A 16,343-nucleotide genomic window follows, 5' to 3' on the forward strand; every position below is an offset into this window, starting at 1 on the left:
ACAAAAATGGCACTTCACGGACATCCACTGCTGTATTGTTGCTAGCAGGTAGCAGTGACTGGAAGAATTTGCATATCTATAGCACAAGATTGAGAAATATTTAAATCAAATCAGTCAGCAGGTAGTAATTGTGGAAGACAGAAAGCGTAGGGAGGGTGGGGTGGGAACATATAATCCCTTTTGGATTGTTCATTTGCTTTATTTTTACATGCATTAGTTTTTACTTAAAAAATGATTTTATGCCCAGTCAGTAATGATATTTTAGCCAACAACAGACTGTATATAGGATGGTGTTCCCATAAGATAATCTTGCGTAGTGACATCATAACTGTGTTCATAGCTGAGTGGTGACACATTTCTCAGAATATGTCCCCATTGTTAATCGATGTGTGAGTTTTTTTCTCTGATTGTTTTAAGAGTAGCTTGAAGATATGACGTCCTTTTACCCTAATGCTTCAGTCTCTCTCCCTCCCCCCCCCCTCTCTCTCTCTCTCTCTCTCTCTCTATATATATATATATATATATATATATGTAAGTTTGTATTTCTGTATGAATATGTGTATGTGATATGTATAACAAAGTGAACATGGGAGAGAGAATAAAGACAATGTAGTAAAATTTTGACATGTTAGGAATCTGCAGGATTCATAGAAACCAGGAATCTTTGTTCCAGTTTTTCCTCTTTCTCTATGTATATGTGTATAAACCTTTTGCAACTTTTCTGTAAGTCTGAAATCATAGAAAAAGAATACAACGCAAAATTTTTTAAAAGGTTCAAAAATATTGTATTATTTAAGTTTAAAAAATTTTTAAACCTGTCATGTCTTGGAAAATAGTAATGTCTCAGAGTTGATAGAGGTCTCCGAAGCCTGTGTAGTCTACTTCCTGCTGGATTTGGCTTTGTAGCTCAGCTACCTACGTGGAACTCCAGAGAGAAAGGCCACCTCTGGCTCATAGGCCTTCTGGCCTTAAGATCAGAGCTGATTCATTGACCTGGTGCATGGACAAGGAAGTAAAAAAAAAAAACAGAGAAGCCTGGTGGCTTCCATAATCTACTTGGGCCCCACTAAATACCAATGACAGTTGCTCAACAGAGATTGCAGTAGCCCCCAAATCCTCCTGGCTCATACCAGACCTTGAGCAACTCAACAGTCAGCCTCAGATGAGCCTGAACACAAAAGACTGAGGTCAATTCCAAATCAGTTGGTTGTCAGTACAGCACATTCCCAGTTGCAGTGTAGCTACAGTCTCTGCTATGGTTTGGACAGGTGTCCCCCCAAAAGCACATGTTATAGGTTTGTTTTCTGTGGTGCAATTGGGAAAAGGTAGAAACTTTAAGAGGTAAGCCCTAGTAAGAGGTTTTAGATCTTTGGTGGTATGTGCTTAAAGAGATTGTTGGGGCCCTGGATGTGTCTGTCTGTCTGTCTGTCTCTCTCTCTCTCTCTCTCTTTGTTCTTCCCCATGATGTAAGCAGGTTTGCTCTGCCACCTGCCCCAACCATGACACCATCGTTAAAGGTCTACAAGTAATAGATCTGCTCAGTCATTTACTGGACCTTCCAAAACTGTAAGTCTAAATAAATCTGGTCTCTTCATAAGTTGATCATCTAGGGTTAGTTGTTAAAGTAACAGAAAAATGACTAACACAGCCCCACAGTGTCTACACAGCACTAACACACCTTTTGACTGTGCTTCCTGTCATCTTATGGTCTGAGAAGAGCTGCTTACTGCTCGGATCTGTCTGCTTTATGTACTCAAGAGGCAAAATGTTTACACATTTCAGTTAACACATGGACTTTCTTTGATGACACACTGATATTCTCTTAGGGCTTCTATATCTTCCAAACTACACGCTACCCCATTCCACACTACAATGCACATCTGGCTTTGCTCCAAGTTCCCAGTGATAAACATTATCATGATATAATGTAAGTATCCTCAGAACTATTAAGACTTAATATTACTTAATTTTATACAATGCTCAAAGTTGGGAGGGGCACAACTGGGAAGGATTTGCTATCACCAGTATTGTAAGCCACTGGGGAAGACTGAAAGCAAGAAAAATGCCATATTCATTGCTATAACCCCTTCAGCACTTAAGGAACATCTCCCATGTCTTGCTGAGAGCTTATGTTCAATACATGGAATCCATCCCCTCTATTCCATAGCTGAGAAATTTGAGACCCAGCTGTTAAATCTGGGTTAACTAAGGTCATCATATACTTAGCTAAAGTCAGCTGTAGTCCAGATGTTCCTACACTGAGTTCAATGTTCTTTCATGTGTCAGATTGCCTGTTAGATGAATGAATGAATGACTTTACCATTCCATGTGTACAACCAAAAGATACCAGAAAAGACATTAAAGTTAAATAATCTAGCAAATGCAATTGTTTGGATAGACTATATTCTCCCATTTGTTTTCCATTTTCCACTACGTGTTTTTATGTTCGGAGCCTTAGACATAGGTTTAGTCATTTAAAATTTTTAACTAAGACATATACATCTGACAAATCAGATTTCAATAACGTTAGTTCTAACTCCTTTATAATCTATATCGTTTGCTTTAAACAATGACATCACCAGATTGAGCCCAATATATTTTTACATGTCTTTACATGCCAATGGTGAAGGATGCAAACACTCCATGTTATATCCCTGTATGTAACTGCATCAAGAAAAAAAAAAAGATTTGAAAATAACTAATACGTGCAAATGAACTCTGACATAACATGATTACAAGATATTCGATAGCCAGATGTTTAAACCACATCCTAGTTTAAGAATACAAATTTTGACCAGGTACAGCGTTACACATGTGTAATCCCAGCTCCCCAGAAGGCTGAAGCAATATGATCTCAAGTTCAAGACAGCCTGGGCAACTCAGTCAGATACTATCTCAAAATAAAATTTAAATTTAAAAAGGCCTGGGGATGTAGCTCAGTGGTAGATTGATTGCCTAACAAGTGCAAGAACCTGGCTTCAGTCTCCTGACCAAGGAGAGGGAGGAGGAGGAAGAGGAGGAGGAGGAGGAGGAGGAGGAGGAGGAGGAGGAGGAGGAGGAGGAGGAGGAGGAGGAGGAGTCTTCAGATCTTTCATTTTCTTGCTCATCCTGAGAATTAGAGGTTTAAGAAGAAAACTAGGGATAAAAAACGGAAACAAGAACCGAGAAAGGGATCCATTATCCAGAAATTATAAGAGAGAAGTAGGCAAGCTCCTGGAGGAAGAGGAAAATGGTAGAGGAGCAGTCAGGAAATGTGCCTATCAAAGCTCCCACTCTCTCTGCCTCATCCCTGACCCCTGTCAAGAAGTGAGCTGGCAATCTTATCATGACCAAACAGAAATGGGCAAACAGAAAAAGTGTAAAGCCCCCAAACCCAGATTTAGACACACCTCTCCAGCCAAAGCCAAAAAAATCACACTGCCTGGGGACAGACCATCATACCAGCCACACCCGACCCCCTTCACTGCCATCACTATTAAATGTCACAGAAAAATATGCTTGGAAGTACAATGGGCCTTTTTAAGATGATCTAACCTAAACTTTCCTCTCCGGTATTGCAGAAGAAAAACTCAGAGAAATGAAGTCACTTGCCCAAGGTCATTCAACAAGATAGAACCAGATCCCCAAGCCACCTACGTGCTGTTCAAAGCTCCTGCTCTAAGCAGTTTAAAAGCTACAGAACCTATGAAAACACCCCCAACCACTTAGAAATGGAGAACAAGTACAAAGAGGCACAAAATAACGCAAAAACAAACAAATTCAAAAAGTTAACTTCACCTACCCACCAGAAGCCCAGTGACAATAAAAATAGGATGGGGCTGCTTAATAGAGTAATGATTCCTCCAACAGTTTATTTAATGGCTTCTTTTTCCTATTTACCCCTTTCTCCAAGGCAGAGAAATCTGAAAAATGCATGCAAGACTATTGAAACTCTCACTTTGAACCAACGAAGACTTTACTGACACCTGAAGTTAAGGGATTAGCAAGTAAGCACTTTCTCCCAAGGGTTTACCAAAATCATACTATTAAAACTAAGATATCAGGTCATTCAATGAGCCTCAAAGCCCTGGGGAAAAATCTAAAACCTTCCCAGCAGACAGTCCTCTCCCCTGACCTGCCCAGGCTGTGCTTCCTCAGCCAACTAAAGGCAGACTTTTAAAAGTATGTGACCCAGGCACAGGGCTTCAGAAAGAGAAGAAAACTTTTCCTTACCCTTAAAAATTACAGAAACGATGGGATCCGGCTTCCCAAATTTCGTTTTAGGGATGTTACTGGCAGATTCCACGATCACCCGGAGCATGGCTCTTGCTTGGCAGAAAGTAAGTTTCAGCGAAGGAAGTTAGGAAGGCGCGGCGCGGGAGCTCCGGCCCCTCCACTCGGGACAGAATTTGTCTCCCAGAGGGAAGGGAGGGTTTCTCCCAGAGAAGAGCGCAGGGGGAAAGGCGAATGGGTGGATCTCTGACGGAATGTTTACTGAAGGCTGTGTGTGTAAACTGATACCCACGCTCCCCGGGTCTGCGCAGTGCCGCAGGCACCGACTTACGAATTCAGAAAATGTGGAAGTGAAATGGACAAAACCTCAATGAAAAATGATTTTGTGCAGCAAATGAAACTTCAATGGATTTGGCTAATAAATGCAGGCAGGTCAGGAAACCACTAAACGTTGCTGCTTTTTAATAATAAATCTTGAAACAGAATCCATTGCTTTTCTGCCACCTCTTTCATTCTTCACTGCGTTTCATGCAGTTTTCAAACTTTGCTTAGTCGTTTTAAAAAAATTCTTACTTTTGCCATTTCTTTCGTAGTGTTGAACACACCCACTCGGCAACCACTTACAGACAGCTCTTGAAAAGCAGTTAAAAGTCGCCCCCTGCAGGATGGCAAAGAAACAACTGTCTATGGCAAACAAACCCAATCCAGGCACAGGGGTGTATGGGATTACAAAAATTGTTTGCGGGGCTGATCCTTTGCGTTACAAAAGGATTTACCTTCAGAAGAGAAGGCCCATCAGATCCTGGCCCATAGAATGCTGCTAACAGTCTTCTATGAAAATGGAAATGAAGGAAGTGGCTCTTGGAGCTGTTTCTGGACCCACCCCTGAGTAGTGTCTTCAGTCCCAAAGGATGCTGTAAAGCCATACATTCTGGTGTTGAAAATCACAAGAGAAGATGTGGCGTTAACAGTCACCCACACCCATGAGTCCCCACTTTACCCCTTGGAGCTACATCACTTCCGCTAGTTTCAAAACCACTACTCTTCCTCAGTTTCCCTGTCTGTAAAATAGACATAAAGTTGTAAGATAAAGGTCACATGGGGACTGGCACAAAGCATGAAGTCAATTATACATATAAACCCTGGAAGTCCATGCTTATTCATGATTTTCATAGCATTACCTTTAATGCAAGTTGGCTTTAACTCAGGTTATCACTGAAGAAAAGGACAAATCATGGTAAAGAAACATAGAACTTCTTTTCATATGAACATACACCTAAGACCCATCTGTAAGCAAACACTTCTAGTGTGCTGAAAAACTATGTTTTAACCTACAGAATTCTGTCTCAGTGAATTTCTCAAAGCCCTACACAAACTGGGCATGGTGGCATACGTGCCTGTAATCCCAGCAATTCTGGAGGTTGAAGCCGGAGGATTGAAAATTCAAGGCCAGTCTTAGCAACTTAGTGAGAGCCTGCCTCAAAATTTAAAAGGGTTGGGGATGTAGTCCTTCACTGATAAACATTCCTGGGTTCAATCCCTAGTATTGATTTAAGAAAAAGTCTTACATACAGCGAGAACCCAATTATCCAATGCTAAACACATGAAACACTACTGAGTTTAGTGGACATGTAAAGAGTTTTAGTGGAATTGCTTGAGCAAAGAGTGCAAGCATTTCTTCACCTTTACTGGGCAATTCTAAATTGTATTCCAGTGTGCTTGCACTGTTTATGCTAATGCTGGTGGTGTATGAGCCTTCTGGTAGTTCTTCCACCTTTATTACACTAAAAAATGTTAGATTTTTACAGATGTGGTCATCTGGTGAGCAGATAGCAGTATTTCACTGGATATTTAATTTGCATTTTACCTATTCATGTTGGGGGAAAAAAAACATGATCTCTAACCTTACATGATACATAATAAATTATAGTTGGAGTTTAAATAAGGAAGATAAAAACTTGAAAGATAATATAGAAGAACACCTTTATGACCTCAGGGTAGGAAAGTATTTCTTAATAGGAAAAAAATCATAAAGGAAATAATGATTTTTTTCATTATTTCACCATACTAAAATCACAAACTACAAAGGGCCAGTGTCTAGATCACATAAACAACTCCAGCAAATTAGTGAGAAAAACACTCAGTGCTCAATGGAAAAATAGGTAAATGAAAATATGAGAAGGTACTCAACCTCATTAGTAATCAGGAAAATGGAAATTCCAACACCAAAGAGATACTATTCTATAGTCACCAGATGACCTAATATGGGAAGGCCCAACACTTCCAAGTGCGACAAAATGCAGCGCCACAGGGAGTCTCACACACTGCTGGTGAGCAGTGCAATCAGCAGTAGATTCTTACAGATTTTCTCTCATTATAATCATGTAATTTGCAAATAATGCCTGCTTTGTTTCTTCCTTTCCAATCCTCGTGCTTACTCTATTTTTCCCTTTTATTTCTGTTCGGGTGAGATTTTGCATTACTGTCATCCTATACTTTTTCCCTATTTCAAAGGGAAAAATATCCACATTTCATTATTCAGCATGTTATTTGCGATAGGCTTTTCATAATTAGCCTTTTTAAGGCTAAAGGAGTTCTTTTTATTCCTAGCTTGCTAAAACTTTATAAAATAAGTGAGGTGGCATTTTATCAGATGGTTTTACTCAATATATTGAGATGGTTGTATTATTTTTGTGTTTAATGTGGTGAATTACATTTATATTTTGATGTTAAACTAACCTGCATTCCTGAGATAAACCCAACTTGGTTCTCTTATCTAATGCTTTCTTATTGCTAAATCTGGGTTCCTAATATATTTAAATATTATTTATGACTTTTGCATCTGTGTTTATGAATATGACTGATTGTAATTTCCCTCCCTCCTTTTGTCCTTGTCAAGCTTTGACATCAATCAAGTTTATGCTAGTATCATAGAGCGAGTTGAGATGTGCTGCTCCTTCCTCCATTCTTTGGGAGAGTTTTTGAATTTGGAATTATTTCTAAGTTATTTTATAAGAGCCGTACATGTATTTATTTTAAAAAATCAAGAAATCCTACCAGGTTATTACAAAATTAGTGGTTCCTCTATTCTAGAAGCTATTTCCACTTCCAGAGTCCCCACTTTGCGCTCTTTCATCAGATTATTTTGGTATTGGTATGTTTTATATTTAAAACTTATTTATTTATTTGGTACTGGGGATTGAACCCAGGGAGACTTTACCACTAAGCCACATTCCCAGAATTTTTTATTTTTATTTTTTATTTTGAGACAGGTTCTTGCTAATTTGCTTTAGGGCCTCACCAAATTGTTAAGGCTGGCCTTGAGGTTGTGATCCTCCTGCCTCAGTCTCCCAAACTGTGGGATTACAGACTTGAGCCATCATGCCCAGTTCTACTTTAAAAAAATTTTTCCCTTTCAGGATCATCTGTTTGTTTCCTATAAAGAAAGTGAAGACCTACTTAACTTCTGCCACCTCTCCTTAATCTGCCCACGTATGCCTACCTTTTCTGTATCCTCTCTCCCCTAAGTAGATATATTATAGATTTGCTTAGATCAAATGCATATATATATATATATTTAATATCTTTGTTTTATTTATTTTATTTTTATGTGGTGCTGAGGATGGAACCCAGCGCCTTACACGTGCTAGGTGAGCTCTGCTGCTGAGCCACAACCCCAGCCCTCAAATGTTTATATTACTGTGACTCTGTAAACAATATTCACAACTAAGCTGAGAAGTACACTATGATGTGCTTCATGGGGTTTTTTTTTTCTGTTTATTTCTTTCTGAAGTTTTTTTTTAAATAACTTAAACTCTCTCCAATTGTGCAAATTTCCCCACATGTCTAAGCTCGTTAGGAATCATATCAATCCACTCCTAGAGTCTTCTGAACTCCTGTGGTTGGAGTGGTTTTGCTCTGAGCCGCTGCATGGCTACTGTCCCCAGTCTTCCCTTCCCCGTTGCCTATTCCCTATTTGGGGTTCTGTGTCTTCTTCTTTCTTGTGTCGCTGAAGCATGGACTTTCTATGTCTCAACAGCATCATTCTCTCATATTTAATCAACAGTTTGGCTGGCACAGAAATCCAAGTTCAAAAGCATTGCCTCCCATTATTTGAAAGCATTGCTCTTTTGTCTTCTGGCTTCCCATGTAGCTCCCCGTCTCTAGGAGATATCACATGTCTTCTCCACCTGTTGCTCTGTGACTTGCTTGTTTTTCTATGAGAAGCATGTTGTTCTCCACCCCATTAGTGGCAGACATGGCTGTGGGACTGGCTTTAGTGGAATTTGAGAGTGTGATAGATGCTGCAGTATACCACCCACATACCCTCCAGGAATTAAGAATTTTTATCCCCAGCTGCTGGGAGGTCTGCCAGACCTCAGCTGTTAGACCTCTTTGGAAATTACCAGCCCTGAATAAGGCTGTCTCACCCAAGATCATGTCTCCCTCCAGCAGCAGCCTACCTCCCAAAGCTGATCAGTACAGGGACATAAAGGTTTGGCCCCCTTATCCCCAATGGTGACTATCTGAGGGCCATCTTAGACCCTGACCCCACATGAAGCTGGAGTCAGGACTGCATCACTTCAATTCTTCTTCCTTTTCCTCCCTTCTATGGTGCCAATCTCAAGAATATGTTCTAAGAAATGTCTTGTATGCACTCATCTACATTTCAGAATTTTTCCCTGGGGAATTCAATCTGTCACAGTTGGTACCAGAAGTGGTTCAAGAAAGTTTGGATCAAGAAAATAGATTCTAATATGGATTTGGGGCTTGACACTGGGGCAATATTCAGAATTAAATTCCAACCTACCTCCTGGAGGATGGGCTAGGCCTTCTACAGACAGGAAGGAACAACACCCTAAATAAACTGTAAGGCAGAGCCAATGCGTACAGACAGGAGCTGAAAGAAAACATGTGGGGCTGAATTCTATGTATGTGGTGCTGAGGATCGAACCCGGGCCGCACGCATGCCAGGGAGTGCGCTACCACTCGAGCCACATCCCCAGCCCTCAATGTAGTTTCATTGATCGTAACAAATGGACCACTCTGGTGTGGGGGGGATGTTTAAGGGACCTTTTCAGGGATCTGGATATATGTAGAAACTGTACTTCCTGCTCAATTGACTGTGAACTGAAATCCGCTCTAAAAAAATAAAAGTCTATTAAAAAATATGGAAAAAACAAAACCAGAAGGACTGCTTCATTAATTAGTAACTTTTTTTGTATTTATAAAGATTTCATTTAATTTGAAAAGAATTTAGATTTTCAAACTGTGAAAGAAGTCCTGAGTATGCATAACTATCAAGAAATAACAGCTCTTTATAAGTAATCATAATCCAGATTTTCAACAGCATAATTATTTAAAATCCTTTCAAACGTTTTACAGCAAGAATATTATTTTAAATGTGGCAAAAGGTACACTTAAGTATATTTGATGAGATATATCCAAAAGCAGGATCCTGTCAAATTGTTAAGTAAATCATCAAAAGGATTCACTCCCCAATCCCTAGTATTTCCTGGAGTCTTCTGTTTGGCACTGATTTATACAGCCCTCAATAAACAGAGGTGGGAGACAGGTAAGACATAGCCAAAGCACCAGACCTCTTTTTAAAAAGCTTTACAATGGCTATGCTGTGGAAAAAACCATCATCTCCATCATCAGGGATAAATACATGAGGAGAAATTTAAGATATTTGGAAAGTAGTGACTTAAAGCCAAGGGGCAGAAAAGATGTCAGTTGAGAGATATGTCCTGGAGTCAGAGCTTCTGACTTCAGGATAGGGGAGAGCTCTGCAGGAATATATTGAGGATTAAGATACAAGACTTCAGCAGGAGTTCAGAGCTGTGTGTCATTGAAAGCAGGGGTGGAGGGTGTTGAAACACACAAAGAGTAGGAGACAATGGCAGGAAAAGTCATAGATGGTGTTTAAGGATGAGCAAGGTGCTCAGAGGCTGCCAAAGTATTTCCTTTTGGAAAAATCATGAAAGAATACATTGACATAGAGTGAACATCAATCATTTATTCATCAATAATGGGGTTTATTTGTTCAACAAATTCTTGAGATAGACCATGAGTTAGGAACTGGCAGATGAAGTTCTACCTCAATGGAGTTCCTCAGCTAATGGAGACAACATGCCTTACTTTCACAAGGCTTATCAGTCAATGTTTTTAACAATTCCATAGGATAGGACCCCTGGGCTCTTCTTCACAGCTGAAGAAATTGAGGCTCAGACGAATTTAATTCTTTTTGTGTGTGTGCGTGTGTATTTGGAATTGAACCTAGGGGTGCTTAAGCTGAGCCACATCCCCATCTTTTTTTATTTTTTGTTGAGACAGGATCTTGCTAAGTTGTTTAGGGCCTTGCTAAGTTGCTGAGGCTGGCTTTGAATTTGTGATCCTCATGCCTCAGCCTTCCAAGTGCCTGAGATCACAGTGCACCCAGTTTAAAATCTTAAACCAGGATTCAAACACAGTGTCTTCTGAGTTTAACTGAGTTTAATCCTCCTGATCTCAGCTGAGGTGAAGCTGAGATCTCATTTTCTCTTTCATTATTCCTCACTTCTCCATGAATTAAATAAACTGCACTAACCCTCTGTGAGAGGTCTTAGGCCTGCCCTGAAACACTGGAGCAAAAGAGAACTAAAGAAAAAAAAAATATGTGGAGGAAAATGCACACACACAAAAATCTAGACACGAGGAGTAAAGTAACAGGGGTAACAAAGAGGATTTAGTGGAAAGCAAAGAAGATAACTTCATAACAACTTATCCCAATTCCAGTTTTACAGAATTTTAGGGGTGTGTTACCTAACAGCAATTTTCAAACTGGTACACATAGATGGTCCACTGTTAAGATCTGATTGCTGAAACACTTATTCAAGAATTATTTCAGTTGACAATTAAAATGCTTTGTAGAACTAAATACTATTTTTTAGTAGTTTAATTATAGGGTTTTTCACAGTGGTAGACACTATTTTTTAAGAATCTTCATTCAGTCGTCCCTTAGTATCCAAGGGGATTGGTTCCAAATCCATCTCAGATACCAAAATCCACAGCTGCTCAAGTCCCTTATATAAAATCGGGCACTATTTAGATATAACACTCAAACATCCTCCTATAAATCATTTCTACATTACTTGTAATACCTAAAACAATGTAAATACTATGTAAATAGTTATTAAACTACATTGTTTAGGAAATCCTGACAAGGAAAGAAGTCTGTACATGTTCTGTATAGGTGCGTTTTTTTCCTCAAATAGTTTTAATCTGCAATTGGTTGAATCTGTGGATATGGGACCTGTTAATATGGAGGGCTGACTGTATGTACTGTATTTGAATGTCCTTCCTTTAAAAATGTGGTTGGCAGTGACTGAGAAGAGGGCAAAGTATGGGAGAAGACAAAATATTTCATGACAGTTGGCCTCATCACACTGTTATTCAAAGTACTTGAAGGAGCTAAATACAAGACAGGAATAAATATGACCTTCTCTAAAGAGCTACTAATACACCTTCTCCCTCCCTCCCTCCCTCCCCCCTTCCTTCCTTCCTTTGTTTTTCCCTCTCCCTCTCCCTCCCCTGCACCCTCCCCTCTTTCTTTCTTTTGTGGTGGTGTTGGGGATTGGACCCATTTACCTATCACTGAACTACACGTTCAACCCATGTGTTCTAAAATAAACCTAGAAAAAAAAAGTTCTGGATCTAAAGAAATTTTGTTGTGTGCATTCAAGAGCTGTACTATAGAAATGCAACAGAAATCACATTTATCATTTTGAATGTTCTTGCAGTCAATTAAAAAAGTAAAACACAATAGGGGAGTATTGTGGTTTGGACATGACAAGTCCCCCAAAAGCTCATGTGTGAGATAATGCAGAAATGTTCAGAGCTGAAATTATTAGATTATGAGAGCTGTAACATAATCAGAGGTTTAAATCATTTGATAGATTAAAATGGGCTAACTAGTGGTAACTGGAGATGTCAGGTAGGGCTAGAGATAGTAGGCTCTAAGGGTATGCCCTTAGGGATTCTCATTCTCTCTCTCTCTCTCTCTCTCTCTCTCTCTCTCTCTCTCTCGCCCTCCCTCCCTCCCTCTCCCTCTCTCTACTTCCTGGCTGCAAGGAGCTGATAGCTAATCTTCCCATGTCCTTCCGCCATGATGTTCTGCCTCACTAGAACAATGGAGTTGGCCAGCCATGAACTGAACCTCTAAAACTGTGAGCCAAAATAACTTTTCCTCTTCTAAGTTATTATTATCATGTATTTTGGTTACAGCAATTTATTTTATCTAATATATTCAGGATGTTATGATTTTAACATGTAATAATAAGCAAGTACTAATGCAATACTTTATACTCCTTTTTATACTAAATCTTTGAAATCTGCTCAATTTGGACACAAAAAGTTTCATTAGAAATACTTGATCTGTATTTAGATTTTATAGAATTGAAAATTAGAAAAAAAATGTAGGTATCCAAGTTGTTAAACATACTTAAAAGTTTTCTAGCAACTGAATCAACTACCAGTTTTTAAAACAAAATTAAGTACATTTAAAACTCAGTCCTTTAATCATAGTGGACACACTTCAAGCACTCATTAGCTATATATGAATAGTGCTACCATATTGGATGGAACAGGAAGAAGCTCTCCATCACTGAAGAAAGTTCTATTGGACATGCAGGTCTATTAGCTGATGAGGCACTGTGCATTTATTAGCATCCCTCTGGAAGATGTAACCCTTCAAAGGTGACAGGCACTCTAAATCACAACAACCTCTCTATTTCCATTTAATAATTCTATGCCCATGCAGCAGCTCTTTGATACTGTTTGGGTTTCTCAAGAATACTTTCCTGCTGGGAAGATAATGAGCTCACCTGCTGAGATAAAGACCTAGTTTTCTTGACTGTTCCATTTCTCTCATGAATAAAGATGAGTTTGAATCCTTGTCCTAGAATATCCCTGAGTGAACTGTCAACATCAAAGTGCAATGGCCTTGTGAGACCTCATGGAAACCACCAACTTCACACAAGTTCATGACTGGCAGCATGCCTCTGTAAAGAGCAAATATGGTCTAAATAGGGTAATTACAAAATTTTACAAAGCCTCCCAGGCCAATGAGTCTCCTGTTTGCTCCTCTTTTTCAGGGTCCCTACTCACAGAGGGAGCCAAAAAAGATTTCTGGAGAGCAGGTGTGGAATTGGAGTGTCTGGCCCAGTGGGCATGTCACCTGGCCTAGCTGTCAGGCTGCTGGTACCACCCCTCTCCACATTCCCTTCCACTCCCCTTTCTCCATTCTTTGCTCCCCATTTAGATCTAAGGTGAGCAGGGAGATTCTTTCTCTGTCTTAGCAAATTTCTCTGGAAACAAATTTTGCCACTCTGGGCAATGAAAAACGTTCACAACCTGATTTAACTTTTTCAGGCTTTCTCCCATTTCAATTCCATCTGATACTTGAATGCAATAGATACAAAGCAAATCCAAGAGTGTTGTCTTTTCCACCAGATGTTTAATTCCTTGGAAGCAGGTACCAACATCTTCTTGCATTTTTTATCCTTTAAAATTCACTACTTGGTTTTTCATCCATTCTATTCAGTAACTTCAGTCTGTTGTCTTTTGTATGATAATGGCTAACAGCAACTGAGCATTTACTAAATGCTAAGCACTTTTCCTGGATTATCTCATTTAATACATATAGCCACTCTATGAAGTAGATATTATTTGTGTCATTTTACAGATTAGGGAACAAAAGTTCTGAGAGGTTCAATAAAATGGCAAGTTCACATAACTAGTAAGAAGCAGTCAGAAACCAAACTCAGATAGTCCTAGAGTTTAACTCCTGTAACAACAAAGTCGTAACAACACAGTCTTCCTAGGGTGCTTTACTACTGTGTATTTACAGTCTTAATTTTCTGGTGAGTTTATGCTTGGTCTTAAGGTAGGCCCTGCCAAACATTTCCTGTGCCTCTTTTTCTTTTAATTTATTTTTAGTTATATATAGACACGATATCATTATTTTGTGCTGAGAATCGAACCCAGTTCCTCACATGGGAGGGGCAAGCGTTCTGCCACTTAGCCACAATCCCAGCCCATTTCTGTTCTTCTTTTAGCAACAAAGTTCTCAAGACGGCTAACCAAGTTCCAGACTTGACCAATAGAGCGGCATCGGGCAGCAATCTGGAGCTAATGCTCTGACGCTCCGGGGTTCATAATCTAAGCGTTAAAGCTGGGCGTTACCTATCAGCTCTTTATTGTTACACTCTCGGTTGCTCTTCTCGGATTTTTAGCAGAATAAGGGCTCCGCCCACGCGATAGACAGGGAGGCTATGCTACCTTGTGCAATCCAGTTCTCCCAGAGCTGGTCCTGGGAGTGAACAATGCTCAAGCGCACTGAACCAGTCCAACTTTACTAGATTTATCCCATTAAGAATAGTAATGCCTGAGTCCGAAGAGAACTAAAAGGCAGAATTGATTGGATGGCGTACCCGGGAGGAGGAGTTTCCGCCTTCTGCCCCGCCCCCTGGCTTGGCCTCGGCTCCGCCCATGCCGCATCACCACGGCCTGGGCCCGCCTCTGCCGGCCTCAGACTTCAGGTCCCGCCCCTCGCCGATCGGGGAGCCTCAGCCAATCCGGGAGCCGCGACCCGCCGGCAGTGACGTGCCCCGCCCCGCAGCCGCGGGATTCAAACTCCCGGAAGCCGCGTTAGCGCCGCAGGGTGTGGCGGGCCAGACGCGTGCGCTGTACTTCACCTCTGGTGTTAGCTGACCCCCGTGGGGAGGCCTCGGAGGGTGGCTGCAGCGGCGTGTTGCCGCAGCCTCTTGGCCGGCTAGACCGTGAGGGAGGCGGGGTTGGTGGGCATATCGCGGCCCCCGGACGCAATCTCTGCCGGCTCTGATCTGTACCCCTTTTCTTGTTGCTGGCTTAGTGCCTGGCACCGGGGTGGGCGCCTCTCGACCATCGTATTATCGATTTCTCCTTTGGACTTTGCGGTGCGTATTATCACGTCCTTACAGAGAGGCCAAGTGACTTGGCCAAGGTCTTTTCGTTAGTATACAGCTTTTACTGATCAGCAGGCGCTTTCGTGTCCCTTCTACAAACGCCTTCATTTTAGAGATGAGAAAACTAGTGTCTTTTTGAAGCTTTTCGTGTCTCTCTGCCCACGTGAGATCTTTTGTGACAGACTTTTTAAATTGTGCAATACGTGTACTGTAATACATGGCTTGTGCAGTTTACTGGATTGAAACTCTGTGGTCACCTTTCTGTCCAGATTGATATAGATCACTTCAGCCATTCAGCAAATCATTTCTGAGAACCTGCTATATAGATAACAAAATAATAATAATAATAATAATATTCAAAGTGCAGCCCCTGAAGTAATTTTTGAAGTCTGAAAAAAAAAAAAAAAAGAAAAAGACTGGGGAAGGATACTACTGGGTGCCAGATTGCTTTGTGGGAGGCATCCCTTATTAGAGTTAACAGAGGGAGGGGTTCCTAAAGAAGATGCCACTGCCAAGTAAGGTCTGAACAGGGAACCCTGTTGAGAATAGAGAATTCAGGGAAAGGTGGTTGGTAGGAGTAGATGGTTGGGGAGATGCTAGCTGGGTCTAGGCCAGAGGCTGGAAACTATAGTCATTCACTTCAGGCTGTGTTTAAAGGTTTAGGAAGCAAATATCTCCAGTTATTTCAAGTTCTGCTGATCATATTTTTTTCTGTCCTAATGATTTGAGCTATTAACCTAGTGTATCAAGTTCAAAGGGTGATATCAACAGATGTACATAAGAAGGAACTAACATGACAGCAGGTTCCTGAGACACCATAACCCTGCATTTGCCTCACCAGATTTACTAGCTCCCTTAGTCTTAAACCTTATAATGGGCAAAAGTCTGGGACCAACCATTAGATATGTGGTTTGTTCAATTAAGTCGACAACACAATTCTGGTATTTTTAGGCTTTCTGATTTCACCCAGAACAACTTACAGTCACTTCCCCACCATCATTTCTAAGTAGATCCCCCTTTATTTATTTATTTTTTTTACTGCACTTTTATTCTGTTCATTTCCTGTATAGTATTTATCACAATTTGAGAATCTAGCCAGGTGTGTGGCACATGCCTGTAATCCCAGCAGCTTCGGAGAGGCAGGAG

At 40.6% G+C, this 16,343-nt stretch overlaps 1 protein-coding gene across 2 annotated transcripts in view; it reads right to left on the minus strand.

Annotated features, from left to right (window-relative positions):
• The window catches only part of Myof (myoferlin), a 156,330-nt gene extending 151,915 nt beyond the window's left edge, over nucleotides 1–4,415 (minus strand). For both annotated transcript variants that reach the window (XM_076835349.1, XM_076835348.1), the window contains exon 1: nucleotides 4,213–4,415. In XM_076835349.1, coding sequence (XP_076691464.1) covers nucleotides 4,213–4,300 — 88 coding nt within the window. In that variant the 5' untranslated portion in view covers nucleotides 4,301–4,415. The remainder of the gene's footprint in view (nucleotides 1–4,212) is intronic.
• Nucleotides 4,416–16,343: the final 11,928 nt, after the last annotated feature.

This window comes from Callospermophilus lateralis, chromosome 15 (assembly GCF_048772815.1).
Source record: "Callospermophilus lateralis isolate mCalLat2 chromosome 15, mCalLat2.hap1, whole genome shotgun sequence".
NCBI classification, from domain to species: domain Eukaryota; kingdom Metazoa; phylum Chordata; class Mammalia; order Rodentia; family Sciuridae; genus Callospermophilus; species Callospermophilus lateralis.